General features: G+C 45.0%; 1 protein-coding gene across 1 annotated transcript in view; it reads left to right on the top strand.

Moving 5' to 3' along the window:
• Positions 1 to 22,301, top strand: part of SLC44A3 (solute carrier family 44, member 3) — a 77,052-nt gene that overhangs the window by 42,570 nt on the left and 12,181 nt on the right. Inside the window, 2 exon segments of the mRNA XM_012661109.1 lie at positions 2,266 to 2,422; positions 4,861 to 4,944. Of these exon segments, the coding sequence (XP_012516563.1) occupies positions 2,266 to 2,422; positions 4,861 to 4,944 (241 nt within the window).

Here is a 22,301-nt window from a genome sequence, read left to right as displayed (position 1 = left end):
GCGCAACAGCACTTACGGACCGTGACCCAAAGGTGTTATAGGACTTGGATGGGTGGGACCATTTAATGGCCATGGACTTGGATCCATGGGGTGTTCTGTGGACCTGACTCTGCAGTTCGGGGCCAGGCACCTGTTAGCACTCGAGGCAGCCACAGGTTTAAAAGAAGGGAGGCACGTCCTGGAGTCACTTACCCTCTGACACTGCCTGAGTCTCCCTACTGCCATCACCCACAGAATTGGGGCGGATGTGGCCCAGTTGGAAGGTGCTCAACACGCAGTACTCCCTAGAGGCCAGTGAGCCCCCCAGGCCCCTAATAAACTCATTGATGAGTTGCCCAACGTGCCCAACACTGCGATGCCATCCCTTAGGCCAACTCTTAAAATACGGTTAAGTCCAGAGATAAGTATATTGGAAGCTTCACTGGGTATAATCAGATCCTCTTCCTGAAGGCAAGTTTTGCTGGTCATGAGGGAGACAGAGTCGAAGCCACCAGCCAAATACACAGCAGGGAAGGGTGGCAGGAAGATGTTTGGAAAAGGGTCTAAGAGGAGAAGGTGGGGGCCTCAGAGACACTCCCCTGATTTAACCTTTTTTCTGTAGGGCTGTTTCCAGTTGGTTGGGTTTTTTTTCTGTCTCTAGTTTTGAGGGTAGCTATTGAGTGACTCCTGGCTCCGTGAGCTGGCTTGGGTTGAAGGGCCTTCTCTTTGAGTTGTCTCTCTTGTCACGTGATAACCCAGCTCCTGGAACCTCTGCATCTTCTTCCAGCCAAGCCCTGCAGAGTCTGGAGTCCTAACCGGATATGCTATGGGCTGGGGAAGTCGAGGCGGTGCAGACACTCCTCTGCCTGAAACGGTTGATCTCATCACAGTGAAACCTCAGAAAGCTAATGCCCAGCCCCAGACTTCAGTACCTGGAGGACTAGACCACAAGGCCCTGTTCACAGTGGCCTATGAGTCATTTGTTTCACTACCAGATGGAAAGCAGGTGTTGTCTTCTCCTTGCATCCCCTCTTGAGCACCATAATAAGTTCTAAGGCACATAAATCTCCTCGGTGGAAAAGTAAACATTCTTCCTTTAAAAAAAAATGAGGAAAGGGAAAAAAATGTGTCAGATTTTCCTGGCCTACCCTGTTCTAGTTTATCAGATCAAAATGAACTCCTATCAGAAATAGCTTCCCTGGTTTTTCCTATTTTAAATAATTTGGGGTTGAAACACACATCACCCTTTGTGCGGGACAGCTGAGCTGCAGTTCTCCGGCCCCCAGTATTACTTTCGTGTTCTCTTTTTCTTCCTGGATGATTTAAGTAACAGCAAAATGCAGCCATTGCCAACTTTTGAAACATTTCTGGCTGCGTTCATTTTCCTCCCTCAAAACTTTAATTCATAGTGACTTATTAGTGACCAGAGCAAGTTGTAGAATAATCCATTATGAAGAAACCAGGCTTTACTTTGAATCTGCAAAGCTGCTTCTCAGAAAGGCCTCATTTTCTAGAACCGGCTCCAGCGGGAATTCGGAGGGTCACCCTTGGGAATGACATCAGCCCTCCCGCCTTGGTTTTATCTTTCAGGTTTGGGGTAGGGTGAAGGCTGTGCCCATTCTGTTCTTTTTCACTTTTTTCCCCTGCCTGTGAAACTGCCTTGTGCACATTCTTGGGCGCTGCGTCATGAGAAGTCCCGTAAATGATTCACACTGAAGTGACCTTTAAAAAGCAGAGGGGAAATCAGCTGGATTTCAGGAGGCCGGGGCAGCAGTGCAGAAGCCAAACACCCAGGGCCCTCTGTCCCTTCCTGTCAAGCTGAGCTCACTGTCACCTCTCTGGCCGCTGGTCCTGGTCATGTGATTTGGTGATGCTTTTAATCACCAAGCTGACGCAGGCAATATTTACATATGCTCCTGTGTAACTTAAACCTTGGACACTGTGATACAACTAAACTTCTGAAAACGAAAATGAGATTAATAGGCAGCATAAAGGGTTGATGGAAGGAGTGGGTGTTATAAAGAGGGGAACTTCCAACTCATCAGTATTAAAGTATTTTTTTTCTGTTCTGTATTTGTTTGCAGGATCGAGTGTCACCAGAAGGAATTAAATTAGTCCAAGAAATAATTTAACCTTAGCTACCAAGGAGTATAAAACATTTGCCAAATGCTTATTGCATTACTGCTTTATAAATTGTTAGTACCATGGATGATTTGAACCAGAGAGAAGTTTTTTGTTGCTTTTTAAATAGTGCTTTTAAAATGCTGTCTTTTTCCCTATTCCCAGAAATAAAAATGACCCTCCCGATCGTCCGATCCTTTCGTCTCTCTCCATTCTTTTGTGCTACCATCAAGGAACAGTCGTGAAGGGGTCGTTTTTAATCTCTGTGGTGAGGATTCCAAGAATCATTCTCATGTGCATTTATAACACTCTGAAAGAGAAGGTAAGGCAGCATCCTAATACATAGTGCGCTCCATGTTTGGGTTGCAGAGAAGTTAATTACTGGAAAACCACAGTGGGTCCCAGGACAGGAATGTGACATGTGACAGCGTCCATTCAGAAGGCTCCTGTGTTTCTCAGGTCCCACCCCCCACCTTCCCCAGCAAACCTTTTTTTCTTCCAGTCTCTGTTTTGTTTATGGCCTTATTTATTGGGTTTTCTCCAACATGTGGTAGAGGTGGGGTGCAGAGGGAATAGTTCTGAGTTAGCTGGTTTTTCTTCTTATTTAACTGTTGAACAAAGGGGATGAATTCTTAAGGTGAAATTTAAACAATTTTTTTAAACGTTTATCATGCTTTTTTTTTTTTAGGTAAGAGAATACACTGTAAGATAGGAATAATATTTTTTTGTTTCTGTTTTAATGCCAAAATATTCCCTGCCTTTTGTGTTTCCTAGAGGGTGCCATGGGAAGTTACTGGCATGTGTGAGGAACTTACTGGTGTGTGTGAGAAGCACAAGCGCTTGAGAGAGAGAAATGGGTGAGCTGACCTACATCTCAGCTCAAAGGACAGAAAACCATAGGGCTTTTGTGCCTGGGGGTTTTCTCCTCCCTGGTTTTTATTTCCATGCACATTTGGTTATGAATGCCAGTGGAAACCAGAACACCAGGAAAACAGCTGTTCTCATGATATTTCTGGCCTGCCAAACAAGAGAAGATTGGATTTTTCCCAACCATTCTGTTTTCGGACAATGTTAATCTCTTCCCCTGCCCTCCCCAAACCCCCACTGCCACCTCAGGGCTGGTGACTTAGTCAGAGTTTCACGAACTTACCTGATTCCAACCCTTTGGGTATTGTTGTGTGTCCTTAGTAAATTGCGAAAATTTTATATGTGGGTTCATATTATATTTTAGAACTGTTTTTGGTCCTTTAAAACAAGTCTAAACTATTGATATCTCTAAATCTCTAATCAAGATTTCAGGTTAGAATAGCAATTAGAAATAATTGATTGCATGTCATAGAAAATTATCTGGCTGCCTTACTGTGAAATGCATGCTGAACAGTTGCCCTAATGGTGGAATTTTTTGTGTGTATTTATTAAAATTTTGCCTGGCTACATTTTGGCAACTGGAAGAGGCATTTCCACAACCAGGGCAAATCTAGCAACTTCTGGCTCCTGCATTTTGAAATCAATCCTCCAATCTCAGGAAACTTGGAGAAACATTTTTTGAAGAGCAGAACAGCATTTTATTTTAAGTGTATGTGTGTGTGTGGTGTATGGTTGTGTATGTGTATGTGTACATTAGTCATGGATAATCACAGGGAGCTGTGATCCCTGCTAGAGCTAGGCATGTTGCACTCTTTGGGGAAACAGCTTTCCATAAATCTGAAAGAGAAGCCAGCGGAAGCCCCAAGGTCCCTCTGACTAAGGTCTAAAAGGTTATTTATCACTCCCCAGGTCCCATAAGGGCCAAGGGGCCAAACTCCCTTTTAGTAATGTCACTATTGAGAAAATGTGTCCTTTCTGAAGTTAAAAAAAAAAGTTGTCTTCCTCAGCAGCCTTGTAGCCCAGTACTGTGTGTACAATTTAAACATTTCACACAGCTACTGTGTGATCTTTCCTACATTAAATAGGCCCATTCACCACCACAGCTAGGCTGAAAAGGATCCAGATCAAGTTTCATCCAATTGAATTAACACTGGAATAAGAAAATACCCATATAAGGCTGAGTTATGCCTGGGATCCTCATTTGAGGCTATTTCAGGATTGTTTTGAGGGATTATTTTCACTCTGGAGAGTGAGTGGGACGTGGTCGATCTCCCCTCCCCCAAGAGTTTCATTAAATTATTCATTCTTGAGATATGAACAAATTCAAGTTATATTTCAAAGGACTAATTTATGCCTTGAAATTTAGTCCTGAAAGTCTCACTACAGGATTTATTTTCCCCAAAGTTAAACTTGATTCTTTATTTATATGGGCACATAACTAGTATCAACAATGTATTATTTGGTTTTTTTTGTCTTGGCATGTGAATTTTTCATGAATATAAACTTTAGTTTGAAAAAGCAAAATGTACCATTTAAGACACTCAGGGACACATGAGTGGGGGAGAGAGATTCTGTGTACTAGAGCCAGAAGGCCTACTTTTCCTTTGCCATTCAACATGGACTAACCCCTTCTGTTGAGGTTAACAGCAACCGTAACAGGTAAGCCCACAGGAGAGAAACTTTGTTCATCAGTACTAATAATAATAATTAGTGGTAGGAGTAGTATGCACAAAATAGAAGAACTTCTCCCATATCAAATGAGAATTGTGCTAGTGTTTCCCTAGGTGCAGAAGTCTGCAAGCGGAAACACGGTGTTTCCTCAGAAGCTCCTGCTTACCTTCTTTCCTGTGTCGTTTTTGACTCTATTCCTTTGTCTCAACCTGATCCCAACAGCGCAGAGCATTGTCAAGGTGCATGTTCAGATGCTGCAACTGCTGTTTCTGGTGTCTTGACAAATACCTGCACCATCTCAACCAGGTACGCCTCCTACCATGCGCCCAGGGACACACCAGGGTCCAAAGGTGGGTTCCAGCTCTTAGGTCAGAGTTTGGCACATTCTTCCGTAAAAGGCCAAATTGGGTAAATATCTTAGGCTTTTGGGCCCAACAGTCTCTGTCGCAATCACTCCACTCTGCCATCATGGCAGGAAAGTGGCCGTAGACAAAATGTAAATAGATGGCCGTGGCTGGGTTCCAATAAAACTTTACTTATGGATGCTGAAATTTGAATTTCATATGATTTGCACATATCAAGAAATGTTTTTCTTTTTAAAATTTTTTCCTTGACCATTTTAAAACTGTAAAAATCATTCTTGGTTCCCACTAGAGGAACGCAGGTGTGATGGAGCTGGCCCCCCAAGCTGTAGTTTGCAGACCCCTACCCTAGAACCTCAGGCCATTAAAGCTATGTTTCACGTTCTAAAAGAAATATGTTTCTCTTTTCAGAAACGAAAAGGGGAGGAAGTCTTTAGAAACCCTAGCATAATGAATATATATCAACTAAGAGCTAATTTTCAGTGTCTTCTCTAAGAACTATAATTTTCCTGAACTAGGAAAAGAATTGGCTCCCTAATTTTATATATGTCACCAGCCTTTCCTTTTCAAGCTATAAATAGTCCTTTACAAATCATAAAAATTATATCCTGCAATTGTTTGAATTTCAGGGGCTTTTGCTTTCTCTCTCCTGAGTCTTTCAAATTGATAGAAATTTAAATGTTTTCTTTTTCTGTAGAGCATTTAGGAAATTTTAATAGCCCTTAGTCAAATTTACACCAAGCAGTATTTTTGTAAGTTAGCAGGCTGTTTTTTTAATTTAAATATTCACAGAAATCTCACTCAGAAAAAGTGCCTCATATTATTTCCCCTCTTCCTAATAAATGTACATTAGAAGTAAAGGGACTAATTAGATCATCCATGTTTAATGTCTTATAATGAGTATTCAGAACACCTCTCATTATTCAGGGAAAAGTGTAGCCTTCTTATAGTAAAGCTCTATTTTTAAGGCTCTTAAGAATCTTGGAGTACATTTTAGAGTGTATTTAATTTTCATTTGGATTGCTACATGCTAGTGTATATAAGACACAATAAAATACCGTAGGACCTTTTGGGATGGCATGTCATATAACAAGTCAAGCCAAGCCTTATGAGTACTCTCGTTATAGTGTAAGATGCTTTCTCTCTCTCTCTTACAGCTGTGTGCATGTATCCATACACCAACTTAGACTCTGTAAAGAGTTTGGGATGCATTACAAAAATGTATTAACTATGATAAAATATATATGCATGACAAATCAAGGCTAAGACACAGACTAGAAAGACAAAAGCCATGAATGGGACCGTTGATGTACAAATATGCTGGCCTTAGGGTCCTGTAAGCCCTAAGGTTGACTTGGACCCCCTCTCACTGTATTATGGAAATTAAGGTTCTTTTTGCATCCCTCTTTTACTCCTGGTTTTCTTACTGCCTTATGGAAGCCTAGAAGCTCCTTGGGGATGCTGCAGGGACCACCACTTCAGCAGGGGAGAGAAATGGGTGAGGAAGAGGAAGGGTGGGCTCTGGCTCTCCACCACTCCCAGCTGGCCCTGCCTTGCAACAAGAGCGGCAACTCTGTGTGTGGTTTAGGGGAGGGAGTCCACTGAAGGTTTCATTTGAAGACAGGACTCTGCTGCTAAAACACATTTGAAAACCACTTGCATACCATTTGCACATTTGTTTTCTCTGCTTTATTATCCTGAGACGTATTTTCTGCCTTTTGAAATTTCACTGTCTTATATTGATCCGGGACCTTTTTCCCTTGGGATTTCCAAATGTTTCCAAGATCACAATTAATGTTAATATCAACCACACTATAATTACCATTGTAAAGGTGATGAATCCTTATAACAGGCGTGTACAATGGGAACGATTATCCTTGACTCACAAAAAGGCTAAGTTAGCCTTGATCCAGCTCCTGTAATGACTCAGCAGTGCAAACAGGGATGGGTCTTGCAGGTTCTATCACGGTGCCTGTGCGGGAGGCCGTGGCTAACCCAGCTGTCATAGCATCTTTACCTGGGGGGGACTCCTACAAAACTGGGCAGTGCTAGCTGATGAGGGCTCGCTCAGAGGTGTAAGGTTAGGAGATTGAGAAAGAAGAGAGGAAGAATAGAAAAGAAAGAGAAAGAATTGATGTGAATATTAATGAGTTCACATTAATGGAATTCATCTCTGAATCTAAGGGTCACGTCTGGTCTAAATCGACTACTGGAAAACAGTGAAATAAAGATTTTCAGGAATAAAGACTGATTATATAATGGTGATCAGAGCTTTGCTGATCCCGTTTGGCAGTGGATGGAGGAAAGTGAGCATAAAGTGAGAAAAGGAATTTAGATTGTCCCTTTGAGAAATTTCCTGGCATTGGAATGAGTTACTAGGGGAAGTTTTGGCATCTCTTTCTCTAGAAATCAGATTTAAAAGAGCGGAGGCCTATTTTTTCCTTGTTGAATAGGAGCTGGGAAATGCTAAAAGAGAACGGGATCCATTTGTTACCATCAAAACCCAGATGCTCTTCTTTATTTAACATCAAGGAGCTGGTTGTGTTTTACCATTGATTTTTAAAAGCCTAATCCATCTTCACTAAGTCCTGGTGGGGAAGCAGGTGGCAGTTACTGCGTTTCGCAGATATCCCGCCTCAGGCTGCACAGTCGTTCCCTTGTAGAGTGGGGGATACAACCAGTCTCATCACTTCTCGTTTACTTGTCTCTCTACATCATAAATCCCAAATGTGTGTTTTCATGAAAAAAACTATGTGTTCAACTCACACATGCATTTATCCAACAACCATTTATTTATGCTGTATGCAAACCATTTCAACCTGGGCATAATGGGAACAGGGACCATGGCAGTACACAGTCCATAGAAAGCATAAGCCAGCTACTCAGGAGGCCAAGGCAGGAAGATTGCTTGAGGCCAGGAGTTCAAGACCAGCCTGGGTAACATAGCAATATCCTGCCTCTAAAACAGATTTTTAAAGGTGCGTGCCTGTAGTCCCTGTAGTTCCAGCTACTCTGGAGGTTAAGGTGGGGGATCACTTAAGCCCAGGAGTTCAGGGCTGCAATGAGCTATGGTCGTGCCACTGCAATTCCAGCCTGGGTCACAGAGCAAGACCCCACCTGTAAAAAAGAAAAGAAAAAAAAAGAAAGAAAGAAAAAGGATAAGCCAGGCCTTTAGGGAGTTGACAAGCTAGTTTGGGGTGGGGGAGGGGGGATGGGTGAAGTAGTAAGAGGCATAAGCATGAGACGTTTATGTAACAGGGCGTGTGTAAGTACAGGAATGAGGGCTGCAGAAGTTCAGAAAAGGGGAATCTTGCTTATTGGAGGAGGTCATTTGACTAGGTAATTAGGGAAAATGTCATAGAAGAGGTGGACTTGAGTATAGAGCACCCCCAGGAGATAATCAGCTGATAACAGTAACAACAACAACAATAGCTGTGGGTCAGCAGGTAACTGTGTTGCCAGTTCTAAGTACTTTTTGTGCGTTATGTGGGTTGGTAGTCTTTGAGATAGCATCTCCAATTTACAGATAAGGAAACCCAAGCTTAGAGAAGGCATATAATTAGTGGCAGAACTGTGATTTGAATCCAAGTTTGTTTGGACCCCGGATCCAATCCCTTAATGACTGTGCATTTTTTAAACAGCCAGAGGAGGACTCACAACCACCATCTGGGGATTCCTCCTGATGGTTCAAACTGATCTGAACATTCCAGAAAATCCTTTTTTCCATTTTTATAGGCAAATAGCCAAATTTCTTAGATTTTTATTTTTACATACAACAAGTGGTTATTTACCAGTCAGTAAAGTAAATCATGTATTATTAAAGCTTACGAAGATATGTTCTTTATGAAACAAAACTGGGGTTTTACACAGTTTCCTGAGGACTCAAATTCATGCTTCAGTTAAACATCCAGCTGCCGAGGCAATGCCTGGCAACCCTGTAAAGTCTGTGGATGTACACATGCAGAGAGTTGGGATTTTGCAAATTGGGGGAAGAACTCTCTGCTAACACCAGTGTTGCTTTGAGTTGACTATGTCGTTCAGTTGCAGTCATTCTTAACATTTTACTTCTGTTGATTATTTGGTTCTTATTTAATTCATTATATGTTTTATCATTTTAAGCATTGCATTCCCCTTCAATCCTTTGTTCTTCCAGCAGAAGTGGGAATGGATATAGGCAGTAGCTCTGGGCTGATGTCGCAAAAGTCTGAGAACCATCGTTTCTATACCAGTCTCCCGGGAGAAACTCCTGGGTAAAGGGATCTCGTTAGTCAAGTGGCGTTTGCCTCTGCCTCTTCCTTCTCTGTGTAACCTGGGCCAGCCCCTTCCCCTTACTGAGCTTCTGCAAAATGAGGGGGTTGGGTTAAGTGACTCCAAGGTTCTTGTGCAGCTTTCAGAGCCTTGCTGCGGTGTCCAGCCCAGAGCCGGGGCACACAGGTGCCACCTTGCTCCGTCGGAGCTGCGAGATGCTTGGTGTGGGAAATGGGGGAGAATGCGAAAAACATGAACTGTTTGTTTTCCTGTTGCATTCCAAAATGACAGGCTCATTTTCTTCCTGTTGTACCTCTTCACCAGGGCTTACCCTGGTATCACAGCCATCAGCGATGTTTGATGTTGCCCCAATTCAGAGCTGCCAGAACCTTGTAGAGGGGCCTGAGAATGTGAGCAGACCAAGAGGGCCATCTGTGCCCACTCTCGGCAGTTCTCCCAGCCGTGCTGCCATGCAGTGATAAGCAAAATAAGTGGCGATGGGATTCTGCTAGAATGCCAGTGGCCTCGGTCACTCTCAGCAGTGGGAGAGTACCATAATGTCCACCACTTTCACACCCCATCTCTGCCGTGGGCGAGTGGCAGGGTGGCTGGGTACCTGATGAATCTGTGCTGCATCCCCTCGAGGAGTGGGCGAGGGGAACCTGATGAATGCAGTCTGTACGGCACGCAGCCCACTTTCCCTTGGCATCTGTCTGGAGAAATGCAAATGCGCAGATCTCCACTTGATCAGAAATGCTAGCAGCTTCCTGTCTTCCTGACAGATGCACTGGTCAGAAAGGTCCTGGATACCCTCGTGGAGTCCAGTGCAGAGACAAACTTGCTACTTCTTGGGAAATGTGCACCTCTCTCCCCTCCTCACCTCACACACCCCTCCCCACCCTGCCCTGCCTGCCAACACTTTTTTTCTCGTGAACATAATGTTGCTCTCTGTCTTCTAAGCCTTTGTCACAGACTTGACTTTGTACTATCTCAAAGATTTCTCTTCCCCCCAACCCCTTTTCCTTGCAGTTAGTTAGCTCTGTTTCAATGATACTCTTTCTTGTAGACCATCAATAGCAAAAGCACTCGGTGACTTTTCCATGACAGGTTTTGGTTCATCCCAAGCCAAATGGCAGATCTCCAGTGACTCCTCTCCCAGGGCAGCATGTGCATCTCAGAAAAAAAATAATGGATATTGTGCAATTTCTCTAACTGGATTATGAAAATGGTGTAAAGGTTCTTAGGAAGAAACAGTTCTTTCAGGAGCTGACGTTGCCATAAGAGGTAGCCTGGCCACAGAGCAGCCAGCCAGCCCTTCTGACCCCTGCCTCCCCAGCAACTATTCAGAGCTACTCTGGGCATGCAGCTGATGGGGAGAGCACTAGAGAGATGCCTCATCTGCATGTGTTAGAAAGAAACTCACATGTGTGTCCATATGATAGTTTGCATTAAGGCTCATTTATAGACAGAGGTAATCCCCACAGCCAGCTATTTCGTGGCAAATGCTACTATCCTGGCTTTAAATAGAAAGGAATTGAGACACCTATTTGCAGAGGCCCCAGACTGTCTGGGAGAAAACAAACTGAATCCTCATGTTTCCTGGTGCGTGGTTCAGAAGCTGCTGGGCATGTGGCCATGGCTTTGTGTGGCTTTCCTGAGAGCAGCCTCTCCGGAGCGCAGCTCCCACCTGCTGTGGGCCTGTCACAGGGTCAGGGCTCGAAGGGCGAGGCCCCAAGCCCTCTTCTCCACGTGGGCCTGAGCACTGTCTCAGTACTCTGGGGTGAGGCCCCGTGAGCAGCTGTCATCTTAGGTTGGACTCTGAAGTCCTTCCTCACTTGAAATTCTCATAACTCCTGGGAGAGGAAATTAATTTTTGTTGAATGAATGTATCACTATAGGAAAGGGAGGGAAAGTTATAGAAGAGTGCTCAGATAATTAGGAAACTCTCCTGAGAGGCTACTGACGGTGTGGCATTAATTGCCTTGACTTCCTCCAAAGTATGCAGCTCCTGAAGACAAGAAGACTACCATTTATTGGACACCTACTTTATATATATATATTATAATGTATGCCAGGTACTATGCTGCTTTTTGTGTATTAACTACCTATATCCTCACAAGTCATCCTGTGAGAGCTGTACTATTATCTTTTTTAAAAACAGATGATAATGCTTAGGTTCAGAGCGGTTAAGTAATAACCTGCCCTAGGTTAGGGAGGAGGAAAGTAGCAGCTGACTGTTGAGATTCTGAAGACCCAGTAAGTCATGCCCTCTTCCCTTGTCTAAGTTCTGAACAATCGAGAGATGCAAGAGTCAGGGAGGTGAAGATTAAAAATATCACCTTGTACACCAAATCATCCGATTGGAAAATGTACTACAGAACAGCTGTGGGAAAATAGGTTTATTAAGGTTTAACCCCTGAATCAGAAAGACCAACCCACCCTCTCCCAGGCCTAGCCAAGAAGGGAGACCTCCCCCTGAAGCTGAGAAGGGGTGTTCTTGGTGACAGGTGGATCTCCAAAGAGAGTGAGGAAGGGACTGAGCCAGCCTGTGCTCTGCTTCTCCTTCCAAACTCACCCATCCCTTCAGTTAGCCTCCTACCCTGGTAATGAAGGAGAGGCATCACCCTAAAGGAAGCCCCCGACCATGGGAACACAAAGCCAAGGCAATCAAGGTCACCCCCACACCAGGATTTAAACCCAGGTCTTCACCAGCCCACCAGGGCACTCCTTCCGCAGGGCAGGGATTCAGAGCCCCAGAACTCTGGAGATCATGGAACACGGTCCCTCGGCATCTGGGGTCTAGAGCACTTGAAGGCCTGAGCCAGTGTTGCATGGTTAAGGCATGACAAGATTCCCCTCTTCTCTGTCCTATGTCTTCTCTTCCTCTTTCCTTCCGACCTTCGCTTAGATACTGGGGACAGACAGATAGGTCACATTACCTAGTGTGTTGATATGAGCTGCCCTGACTCACCTTTTCAACAGAACTCTATGTAGATCTCCCCCATTTTTTGGGTGACATAGAAAACAGGCCTGTGCTCCTAGGGACAGAAGGTTGAGGGACATTTGGGAACTGGGAAGATAAAAGTCTCACCTTTTATTAATGGTACCAAGCCCCCTGCTTCCTTCTCCAAGCCTCCCCTCCTCTCCTCACATTTCAGCGCTTCGCTTCTTCCAGGAGACAATTGCCCACATCTTATGAGAGCTCCTTCTTCCCATGCTGTCCCCCTTCTTGGATCTGGTCCACGTATCCATTTTCTCAGCAGTGTGCTGGAGTGAGAAGAATGCAGACTTTGAGGCAGACAGATCTAGGTTCGAATCGTAGCTCCTCCATTTTTTGTGCCCTGACATAGGTTACTTCACCTCTGTTTCCAGATAGAAAGATAGATATGGAATATATAAAGCAAAATTTTTAACACCTCCCTCATAGAGGTATTGTGAGAGAGTTGAATAAACTAATATGTATAAACATTAGAGCATGGTGTCTGGCTCTAAGTACAGGCACGTAATGTTAGTTTCTTTGGGAGAGGGGTGAGTTTAATTATTTTACTCATTCATTCACCAAATATTAGAAGCCTGTGCGCCAGATAAACTGGGTATGAAAATACCTATCTCCCAGGATTATGATAAATAGAGAATACTTGCATAGCTCTTAGTTTTGTGCCTCACATGTAGAGGTACTTACTGAATAAATGGAAGTTATTATCATTATTATCAATGCACTTAGTGTATGAGCTCCTGGTTATATCCTAGGGTATTTAGAATAGTGCTCAGTTAGGGATATATCAGCATTCATGGGAAGTTCTCTTCCCAATACACCCTTCTCTTCCCACCCCACCCCCTGCCAGAACCACTACACTGATCACTTGGGGGGAGGAGTTGAATTGCTAAGATTTGCCCATCTGGTCCTTGCAGTCCAGAAAAATGCCCAATTTCCCCCATCATGAAGGGTGGTGATACGGAAAAGTTCAGCACTCAAGTCCTGAAGAAAGAGAACAACCGTGGTCTGCAGATTGAGAAAACACGCCCCACATAGCACCTGTTCTCAGCAGGTGGGCCTCTGACTCTTCCTTTCTGCATCTAGTGCCCATTTGCTCTCTTTGCTCCCATTTTTCAGTAGTCAAGAGCAGTCGTGTCTGTCCAGCAAGGGCAACGGGGACTGTTTCCAACAACACTGGTTTAAAAGGTCATCCGATCCAAGGCGTCGCCATTGCATAACTCTAATAAGACTCCTTTCACAAGCCTGAGCTCCGTGCGGGGCATGGAGCAACCTCTTTATGCTCTTTGTACCTTCCTGTCATGACACGTTCTAGGTACTCTGGAAAAATACTGAGGGAGACTGCTGTGTTTTTAACTTTGATCTGAGAAAACCACCTTTGGAGTCAGCAAAATCTAATTTCCTCCTAAATAAGGAAGCAGGTGACATGTGCAAACACTGTGCTCTGGTGAGCAGTGTTGGATGTGGGGACCTGGCAGCCGCAGACTGGCTCCTCCCATGTGGTTCCAGGACAGGTCGGTGTCTGCTGGCAACCCAGGCTGGGCCGGGACGGTGGGGAGGTGGCTCACGATGAACGAGGGAATGTTCACGGCCCAAGTTGTCAGCTTTACCCCAGGAGCTTGAGAAATGTAAAGATTATAGATTAGTTTCAACATTTCCCAAGTTGACTTCATGTAGAAAATGAAAATAAACCACTGAGTAGCTCCTACCCCAAATCTAATCTTCCTCATGATGGAGGGCAGGTTTCTTCATGTCATTTCTCTGTGTATGGTTCTTCTTCTGGAACAGTTGTCAGAGGGCTCTGACTGCTCACCTTGAAGTCCACCCCTGCCCACCCCCTTCCATACCCTTCCAAGCAAGGGACTCACTGTGGGGTACATTCCTCAGCTGTCATTCTCCAGTTGTCTTTGTTCTAGACATTGAGGCGTGTTGGAGAAGGAAGCGATTGTTGGCCAGAGACTAAAGAAGGCATTCATAAAAAGAAAAATAAAAATGAAAGGAGGTGGGAGTCTTGGTGGCTGAGGGGATAAAAGTTGGCTTGGATTTAGCAATGGTGGATTCATGTTCTGCTACAAGCCAGGATCCCACAGTGCTCCAGGCTGCTACCACCTGAGTCTCATCTTTGAACGACTTCCACCTGGGTGTGACTCTAGCCACAAACTCAGAAGTGCAGGACGTACTGTGTCATGTCTCAACCTAATTTCTGACTTTGAGCTTCCATTCCACTGAATTGGCCAAAAATTTAAACTGTTATTCTTAGGCTAGCCCCCATGGGGTTATCTGAGTTTCAGGTGTCCCCAGGCATTAGTAGACAAAGGTTGCCCTTGAGACATCCATCTTCCCATCTACATGGCTCCTCAGGCTCTGCTTGGGAAGCAGAAATATTTTAGAAGGCCACCTACGGTCCTGTCTGCCTGGATGTGCTAGCAGTAGGTGACTAATTGTCCTAGTCACCTAAAGGGCCCACATCTCTGAAACCCCCTCACTCCTGGGCAAACCAGGACCCTAGGGCCCATGGAAGAGTCTTGCCACTTCTCCATGCTCTGCTAAAAATAAAGCAGACCTGAACCCCTGGTCAGGATGCACAGACCTCTGTTTCCTCTCTCCAGCCCAGGGGAGTCTCATTTTCTAATCTAGGGATGGAGGAAGACCTGCTCCTTCACCTGCTGCTGCAAGATAATCGGTTCATATTGGGAATCCCCTTCCTTCACCTTTTCCACTGGTAGGTAAGGGCTTAAAATTTTAGAGTCTAAAATTTCGGAAAACAAAAGCCAGTAAGAGTTGCAGACTGGATGTCTTCCTACCCCCACTCCCCACCTGGCCCCCTGACCTTACCTGGAGGAAGGAGCACAGAGCCTGAGTCCTGCTGGAAATACATGAGGGGTGAGAGTCAAGAGAGCAAAGGAAATCATCATAAATGTATTAGGGAGAGCTGGACAGTCCTTCCATTCAGAGTCTCATCTCTGTGGATATTTGAGAAACAAGTTCTGTGAAAAGTAGCAGAAGAAGCACTGAAAAGAATTTGGGTTCAATTAGCTTTCTTATCTGGATGGGGCTAGAAAGTTCCTAAAAGTTTTGGCAAGTGGATCTAGGCCTTGACAGTTTTTCAAGTGGTTTCATCTTCCCCCTGCTCTTGCCTTTTATAGAATGGCTCAGTAGTGGGCACAGGGTGGGGTAAAGAGAGCATTTGCTAGACTCACATTCATCGGTGGAATGAAACAGCTGAGGCTGAATGACTTCATCGGGACGCATCTCCGTGGGGGTGGAGAAGAGCTCTCTGGCATGTCTGCCATCAAGGCGACAACAAAGAAACTTGGTGAGATCCAGAGAACATGAGGCTACTGACCTCTGTTAGTGCCCAGGCCCCAGGCCCCAGCCCGGAGTGTGTCCAAAGCAGACCTTCCTTGGTTGGGAGGATGACAATGAGGATCTGAACTGCCTCAGCACCAGCTCTGGGCTCCTGCTGCCTTCACACAGCCTTTAACATTTGCTAAGAGTAGTGGGGAGGCAAGACAGAAAAAAGAAATACTAGCTCAAAAAGAGCTGCGCTTTCTTGTTGGAGCTGCCCTAACCACACCTAGAACTGACTGCAGGGGAAACTGCTGTCTGAGCAGAACTGCCAGTGGAGAGAGGAGGCGAAAATGGAGGTTCAGAAAGAAAACATCTGTCATACAACAAAGCCACAGTCACTAAGATGGTGTGGTACTGGCATAAACATAGATATACTATGCTAGATTGATATATAGATCATTGGAACAGAATAGAGAGCCCAGAAATGAAATGTTGCAAAAATAGCCAAATGACTTTCGACAAAGATGCCAAGACTATGCAATGGGGAAAGGATGGTCTTTTCAACAATTGGTCTTGGAAAAACTGGATATGCACAGGCAAAGTAATGAAGTTGGATTCTTACCTTACACCATCTACAAAAATTAACTCAAAATAATTTAAAGATCTAAAAGTAAGATCTAAAACTATAAAACTCCTAGAAGAAAACATAGAAGAAAAGTGTCAGGACATTGGAATAGGCAGTTATTTCTTGAATGTGACACCAAAAGCACAGGCAACGAAATAAAAAATAGACAAATGGAACTACATCACACTTTAAAACTTCTACACATCAAAGGAAACAATAGAGTCAAAAGTCATCCAATAGAATGGGAGAAAATAATTGTAAATCATGTATGATAAGGGGTTAATATCCAAAATACATAAGGAACTTACACAACTCAACAACAAGAAAACAACCTAATTAAAAGATGGGCAAAGGACTTGAAGAGACATTTCTCCATGGAAGCTATGCAAACAGCCAGTAAGCACGTGGAAATATACTCAACATCTCTAATCATTAGGAAAATGTAAGTCAAAACCACAAGACATCACCTCATACCCATCAGGATGTCCGCTATCAAAAGAACAGAAAATAACATGTGTTGGTGAGCATGTGGAGAAGTTGGAACCCTTGTGCACTGTTGGTGGAAATGTAAAATAGCTATTGTGGAAAACGGTGTGGAGTTTCCTCAAAAAATTAAAAATAGGACTACTATGTGATCCAGCAGTGTCACTTCTGAGTATATATTTAAAAGACTTCAAAGTAGGATCTCAAAGCTACTTGTACACTCACGTCCATCACAGCATTATTCATGATAGCCGAGAGGTGGAAGCAACCCAAGATGAATGGATAAAGAAAATGCGAGACAGACACACAACGTCACGTTGTGCAGCCTTTAGAAAGGAGATCCTGTCATTTGCTACTACGTGGATGAACCTCAAGGACATTGCGTGAAATTAAATAAGCCAGTCACAGATGGATAATACCATATGATTCACTCCCATGAAGTATCTGAAGTAGTTAAAAATCATAGAAGCAGAAAGTAGAAAGATGGTTCCTAGGGCTGGAGGGGGAGGTCGAGGGGAATTAGTGTTTAGTGGGGATAGAGTTTCAGTGTTGCAGGATGAAAAAGTGCTAGAGATCTATTGTGCAGCAACGTGAATACACCTAACACTACTGATCTCTACACTTAAAAATGGTTAAGATGGTAAATTTAATGTTATATGTTCTTTTACCACGATAAAAAGAACAAAAGAAAGATGCTATTATAGAGAATGTCTTTTAAGCAATGCGTTTTTCTTATAAGAGGTTTTCATGCAAGGTGGACCACACTGTGGTTCCAAGCGATGATTATTCCCAGCGATGATCAGCGACCTTTTGGTTTCTGGCCAGGCTCTGTGTCAGCAGCCTTCCTCACGCAGCCTCCACAGCCCTGTGCCCACCAACAGTGCACGCGTGGACAGACGCCTGACTTAAAGTTACTTTCCCCAAACGTGCAATATATGAAAAACATGTGAACATCCCCATCTCTGCTCTCCATCTCCCTCTTGCCATTTCCTCAGTTCTGAGCTCCAAAAGCTGCGGCCCGCTGGCTTCATTGTGCTGCCTGGAGTTCTGTGTCAAGGATACAAGTAAAGAGGAGGAACCAGTGAATGGTCCTCACTAACCGGGGCAAGTGCGTCTATTCAATCTTCTTTCTAAGAAAACCTGAAGTCGGTAGCAGTGCAAGCGTGCCCCATCCTCTGCATTTCCCATTTCACAGGACCACAGTTTAATTTTGCCTTGCAGAACACCAGGCCTCCCTCTCGTTTGCTCATTTCCTCCGCTGGTTATGCAGGTCAAATGAGATTAACGATGGGACAGCGGCCTGTAACTGGCAAAGAGCCTGTTGGATGAAGGCAGCACTTCCACACAGTCCTAGATCCTGAACCTGCTTGGCATGAAGACTCATGTCATTGTCCTGGTGGGTTTCACTGCAGAGTGCAGAGCTTTGCTAGCAGATCAATGAAGGGTCACGTTCAGCAAGATGCAGTTGTCTAATTTGCCTCTTTCTGGATTTGTGCAAGGGCCAGGGCCTGTCTAACACAAAGAGCTGGCTGGGAGCACCTGATTTCTGTCCCATGTTCATCGCCTCTGGTGGTCATTTAGCCTGTTGAGATTGCCATTTCTATCAGTAAAGTGAGAAGGTTTTCCCAGGTGATATCTGCAGTGCCTTTTAACCCTAATATTCTCCTGAAGGAACAAAGAAACCAATCAACTGAATTTGAGTTTTGTTTGAAGAAATATTATTTGGAAGACATTTTTGGCTTGCCAAAAGCATCTTCCTTTGTCTGTTCAGCAAACAGCCCCACAGACAGGGCAGGGATCTGGAAGAGCATTTGAGCAGAGGGAACAGCATCTGCAAGCAGAGGAACTGCAAGGGCCCTCCAGGACGGTACAGGTGCGAAATGCAGGTGGTGCAGAACAGGTGTGTGAGGTGGCAGTGCTGGGTACACCTCATTAACAAATGAAGACTGCTCAAATGAGATTCATCATCAAAGAGGCTGTAAATGTTCAAAACCCTGACAAAGTCTGAAAAATAACTCACTAAAGTCAGGATGGGGGAAAAGGTGTGAGAGGACTCATCTTTCTCATTGGCAAACCCAGTGTTAAAAAGATAAGTAACCTCTTATCATTCTTCATAATGGTTTTAGAAAGATTTTTCTTAGACTGGGCGTGGTGGCTCATGCCTGTTATCCTAGCACTTTGAGAGGCCCAGGTGGGAGGATTGCTTGAGGCCAGGAGTTTGAGACCAGCCTGGGCAACCTAGTGAGACCCCATCTCTAAAAAAAAATAGAAAAATTAGCTAGGCATGGTGATATGTGTCTATAGTCCCAGCTACTTGGGAGGCTGAGGTAGGAGGATCACTTGAACCCAGGAGTTCAAGGCTACAGTAGGGTATGATCACACCATTGCACTCCAGCCTGGGTGACAGAGTGAGACACTGTCAAAAAAAAAAAAAAACCAGAAAGAGTTTTTTAGAAAACCTAAGTCTTGCGTGGGAAGATACAATTTGTCTGAAATTCAAATATTCCTTCAGTTTTAGTTTAGTTTCATTTTCTTTTATTGAAGTCAAATTAACATTTGTACTTTTATTTAAAATGCCATGTAGAGCACAGCTCCATTTTTACAACTCAGGCTCGTGTGTCCCGTCCTCCTTCCTTCTGTCCCTGTGTGTTTGCAGAGGAATGTTGGGGTGAGGTCCAGGAGATGTTAGCAGTGGTTATTGTTGAGAAGTAGGATTGGGGTGATTTTCTTGCTTCTTTGTTTCTTCTGTGTTGCTCAATTTTTTTTATGATGAGCATGAAAATAATAAAGCCATTATCCTAAAAATTAAGCAAAAAGCAAATCAATTTAAAAAGAGCAAACCAAACAGCACTGCCCTGTATCCGGCTTTACAGACAGCTCCCCTCCTATCCCCCCTTCCACCCCGCCTCCCACCCGGCCCGGCCCTGAGGGGTGGCTGGCTTCCTCCCTCCCCATCTCATTGGACATTTGTTTGCAACCCGGTGACCAGAGAATTCCTGAAGGGCTGTGAACGGTGATGCGAGGCCCTGGAAGGCCCGGCGGCTGTCTGTGCACTGCCTTGCTCCACATGTGTTTGTGATAAAACAGAGCGCGAGACGAAACTGGTCTGGGATGGTTCCTACAGGTTTTACTGCAGGTCCACGGAAGGACCCTGGATGTATGGGGATGTATCTGGACTCAGATTTCACTGTATTTCTTTCAGTTCCGAGGGAAGTATGAATGCCAGTGTTGTTTATTCATCATCCTGTTTCTCAGGTTTGTTTTAGTAGTTCGTGCTTTGAGTTAATAAATATCAGAACTCTGAGAGGAAAGCATTCCAGAAATAAAGCTGGCTATTCATGGCATGATTTTTGGCAAACACCTTGCCTCCTCTATGGAGGGAAACTCTGTTTACCTTTTCAAAGAGTCAACAGAAACTCAGGTTCACAGTTCTGCCACCAAAAGAAGAAACCATTTCAGTGTAGTGGGAAGACAGAGGGCTGCTCTCAGCGGAGGGCGGGCAGAGGGCGGGCTGTGCAGGCTTTGGTCTTGACTTAAGGAGAAAAAAATGTTCTTTCTGTGTAACAGCTGCAGTTACATTAACATTCTTAGATAACTCAAAGTAAACAGGTAATCCTGCTTTTCTGTTACCTAAAGGTAACAGTAAATCTTTTTCATTTTTCTTCAATAATTAGAATTTTTTGCCAAATGGGAATAGCAATGTCCATGGTGATTATCTGGCTGCATTGTGGGGAAAAGCAGATGAGATCGAATGCGATGATGACTGTGAGGGTGCCTGGTCCACTGTGAGGCCCTACACACACGTAAGCATCTTTAACGTAGAATCTTAGGCTTGGCGGACATCTTTTCCAAGCAACAAAACGGGTGCTTGAGAAGTGATGTGACTTAGCAGAAGCCACTCAGCACCTCTCTGGAGGCGATGGGATTGGAACCCAGTCTCTTTCCACTAAACCAACCGGCCACGTTCTTGTCCCTTTTTAACGGTAGATCTCATGAGAGCACCGCTTTATTAGTGTGAACCTTTCGGAAGGAAAAGCACAAAGTACAGCTGAAAGTAAACGTTTTCCTGCAGATGGGCCTGTGTGAGTCAGAGGTCCACTGCGTGTGCGAGTGATGCAACGTCCGTCAGATGTGTGTGCCCAGGCGAGCTACTCAACCTCTCTGTGCCGGAGTGTCCTCAGCTACCTCACTGGGTTGGAGTTAAGAGGATTAAATGAGTGAATGCTTTCAGGGAGCTTAAGTATAGAGCCTGGCACATAGTATGCGCTCAGTGAATGTTTGCCATTATTTTTATTGTCATTATTATTTATTTACACACATAAGTTATGTAATACATTTCTTCTTACTGACTGGGGGGAAAAAAAAGGCCACAGATATAAATTAGGAAGCTACTGTTAGGTCTGCGCCAAGCCGTTTGGGACCTATTACTGGGGCATCTCTGAGGTGGGGGTGGAGGGGGCGCCAGCGTGCCAGGGAAGAGTTACGATTCCTAACACTCCTACTTTCCCCCCAGAGAAGAGCTCACTGTCTTTGGGCCTGGCTCCCAGATGTGACTGCTAGTGGGGCGGTGCTCGGTGGACGCCTGGTCACACAGCATTTATGCACAGCTCCAGCGAGCCCAGCAGGCATTGTGGAGGTACTTAGGGGCTCCCCTAAATCTGGGTAGCAATGCGCCTTGGGAGTGCAGGGCTTTGTGGCTCAGCAGAAGATGGCCATGAGGGAGATCTGTCCTGAGCTTCCCCAGGGCCGCCTGGGGGCCCTGCCAGAAGTGCAGGCTGGAGATCGTGAGGCTCCCAAAGCGTCCTGTTGCTCCCCTCGCTCCACAGAGCTCTGGCTCCTGACTGCCCCGGCCCCATTTCCCACTGCGCTTCCCTGCCTGGCCCACCAGTGCCTGCACAGGTGCACTCCCAGCCACACCTGCAGCCACCTCGTACCCTGCTGGAGACAGCCAACATTGGGACCAGCTCAAACGCCACTTCCATGAAGTCCTCCGGATTCCTCCCATGCTCCCTTCTCCCCTTTCCCCCAGCTGTGGCTCTGCTCCTTGTCGCTCTCACATTTGCACTGTATTGTGTGTCATTATTTACATGCCCCCCCCACCCCCACACAGGACCGTCCTTGTTTGTGTCCTTTCCCTTGTGCTCCGTGGCAGCTTGGGACAGTCCCAGGTGGACATTCCGTGAAAGTCTGAGAACTAATCAACCCGTACCTAGAAGGAGTCTTTACTCCCCCAGGCAAGGCAATGAGAATCGGGACCTAATATTGAGGTGCTGCCATTGTCAATTTGGGAAGTCTTCCTTGTATCTATTTTGTGTGTGTGTGTGTGTGTGTTTGTTTGTTTGTTTGTTTGTTTTTTGAGACAGTCTCACTCTGTTGCCGGGGCTAGAGTGCCGTGGCGTCAGCCTAGCTCACAGCAACCTCAAACTCCTGGGCTCAAGCTATTCTCCTGCCTCAGCCTCCCGAGTAGGTGGGCTGGGATTATGGGTGTGTGTCACTATGCCCGGCTAATTTTTTTCCAATTTTAGTAGAGATGGGGTCTCTCTCTTGCTCAGGCTGGACTTGAACTCCTGAGCTCAAGCGATCCTCCCACCACGGCCTCCCAGAGTGCTAGGATTATAGGCGTGAGCCATCATGCCCAGCCTCTATTTGTGTTTTTTTT

The sequence above is a fragment of the Propithecus coquereli genome, unplaced genomic scaffold, assembly GCF_000956105.1.
Source record: "Propithecus coquereli isolate 6110/MARCELLA unplaced genomic scaffold, Pcoq_1.0 Scaffold7, whole genome shotgun sequence".
Classification (NCBI taxonomy): Eukaryota; Metazoa; Chordata; class Mammalia; order Primates; family Indriidae; genus Propithecus; species Propithecus coquereli.
The sequence above is the reverse complement of the archived record's forward strand: the minus strand, read 5'-3'. Positions and strand labels throughout refer to the sequence as shown.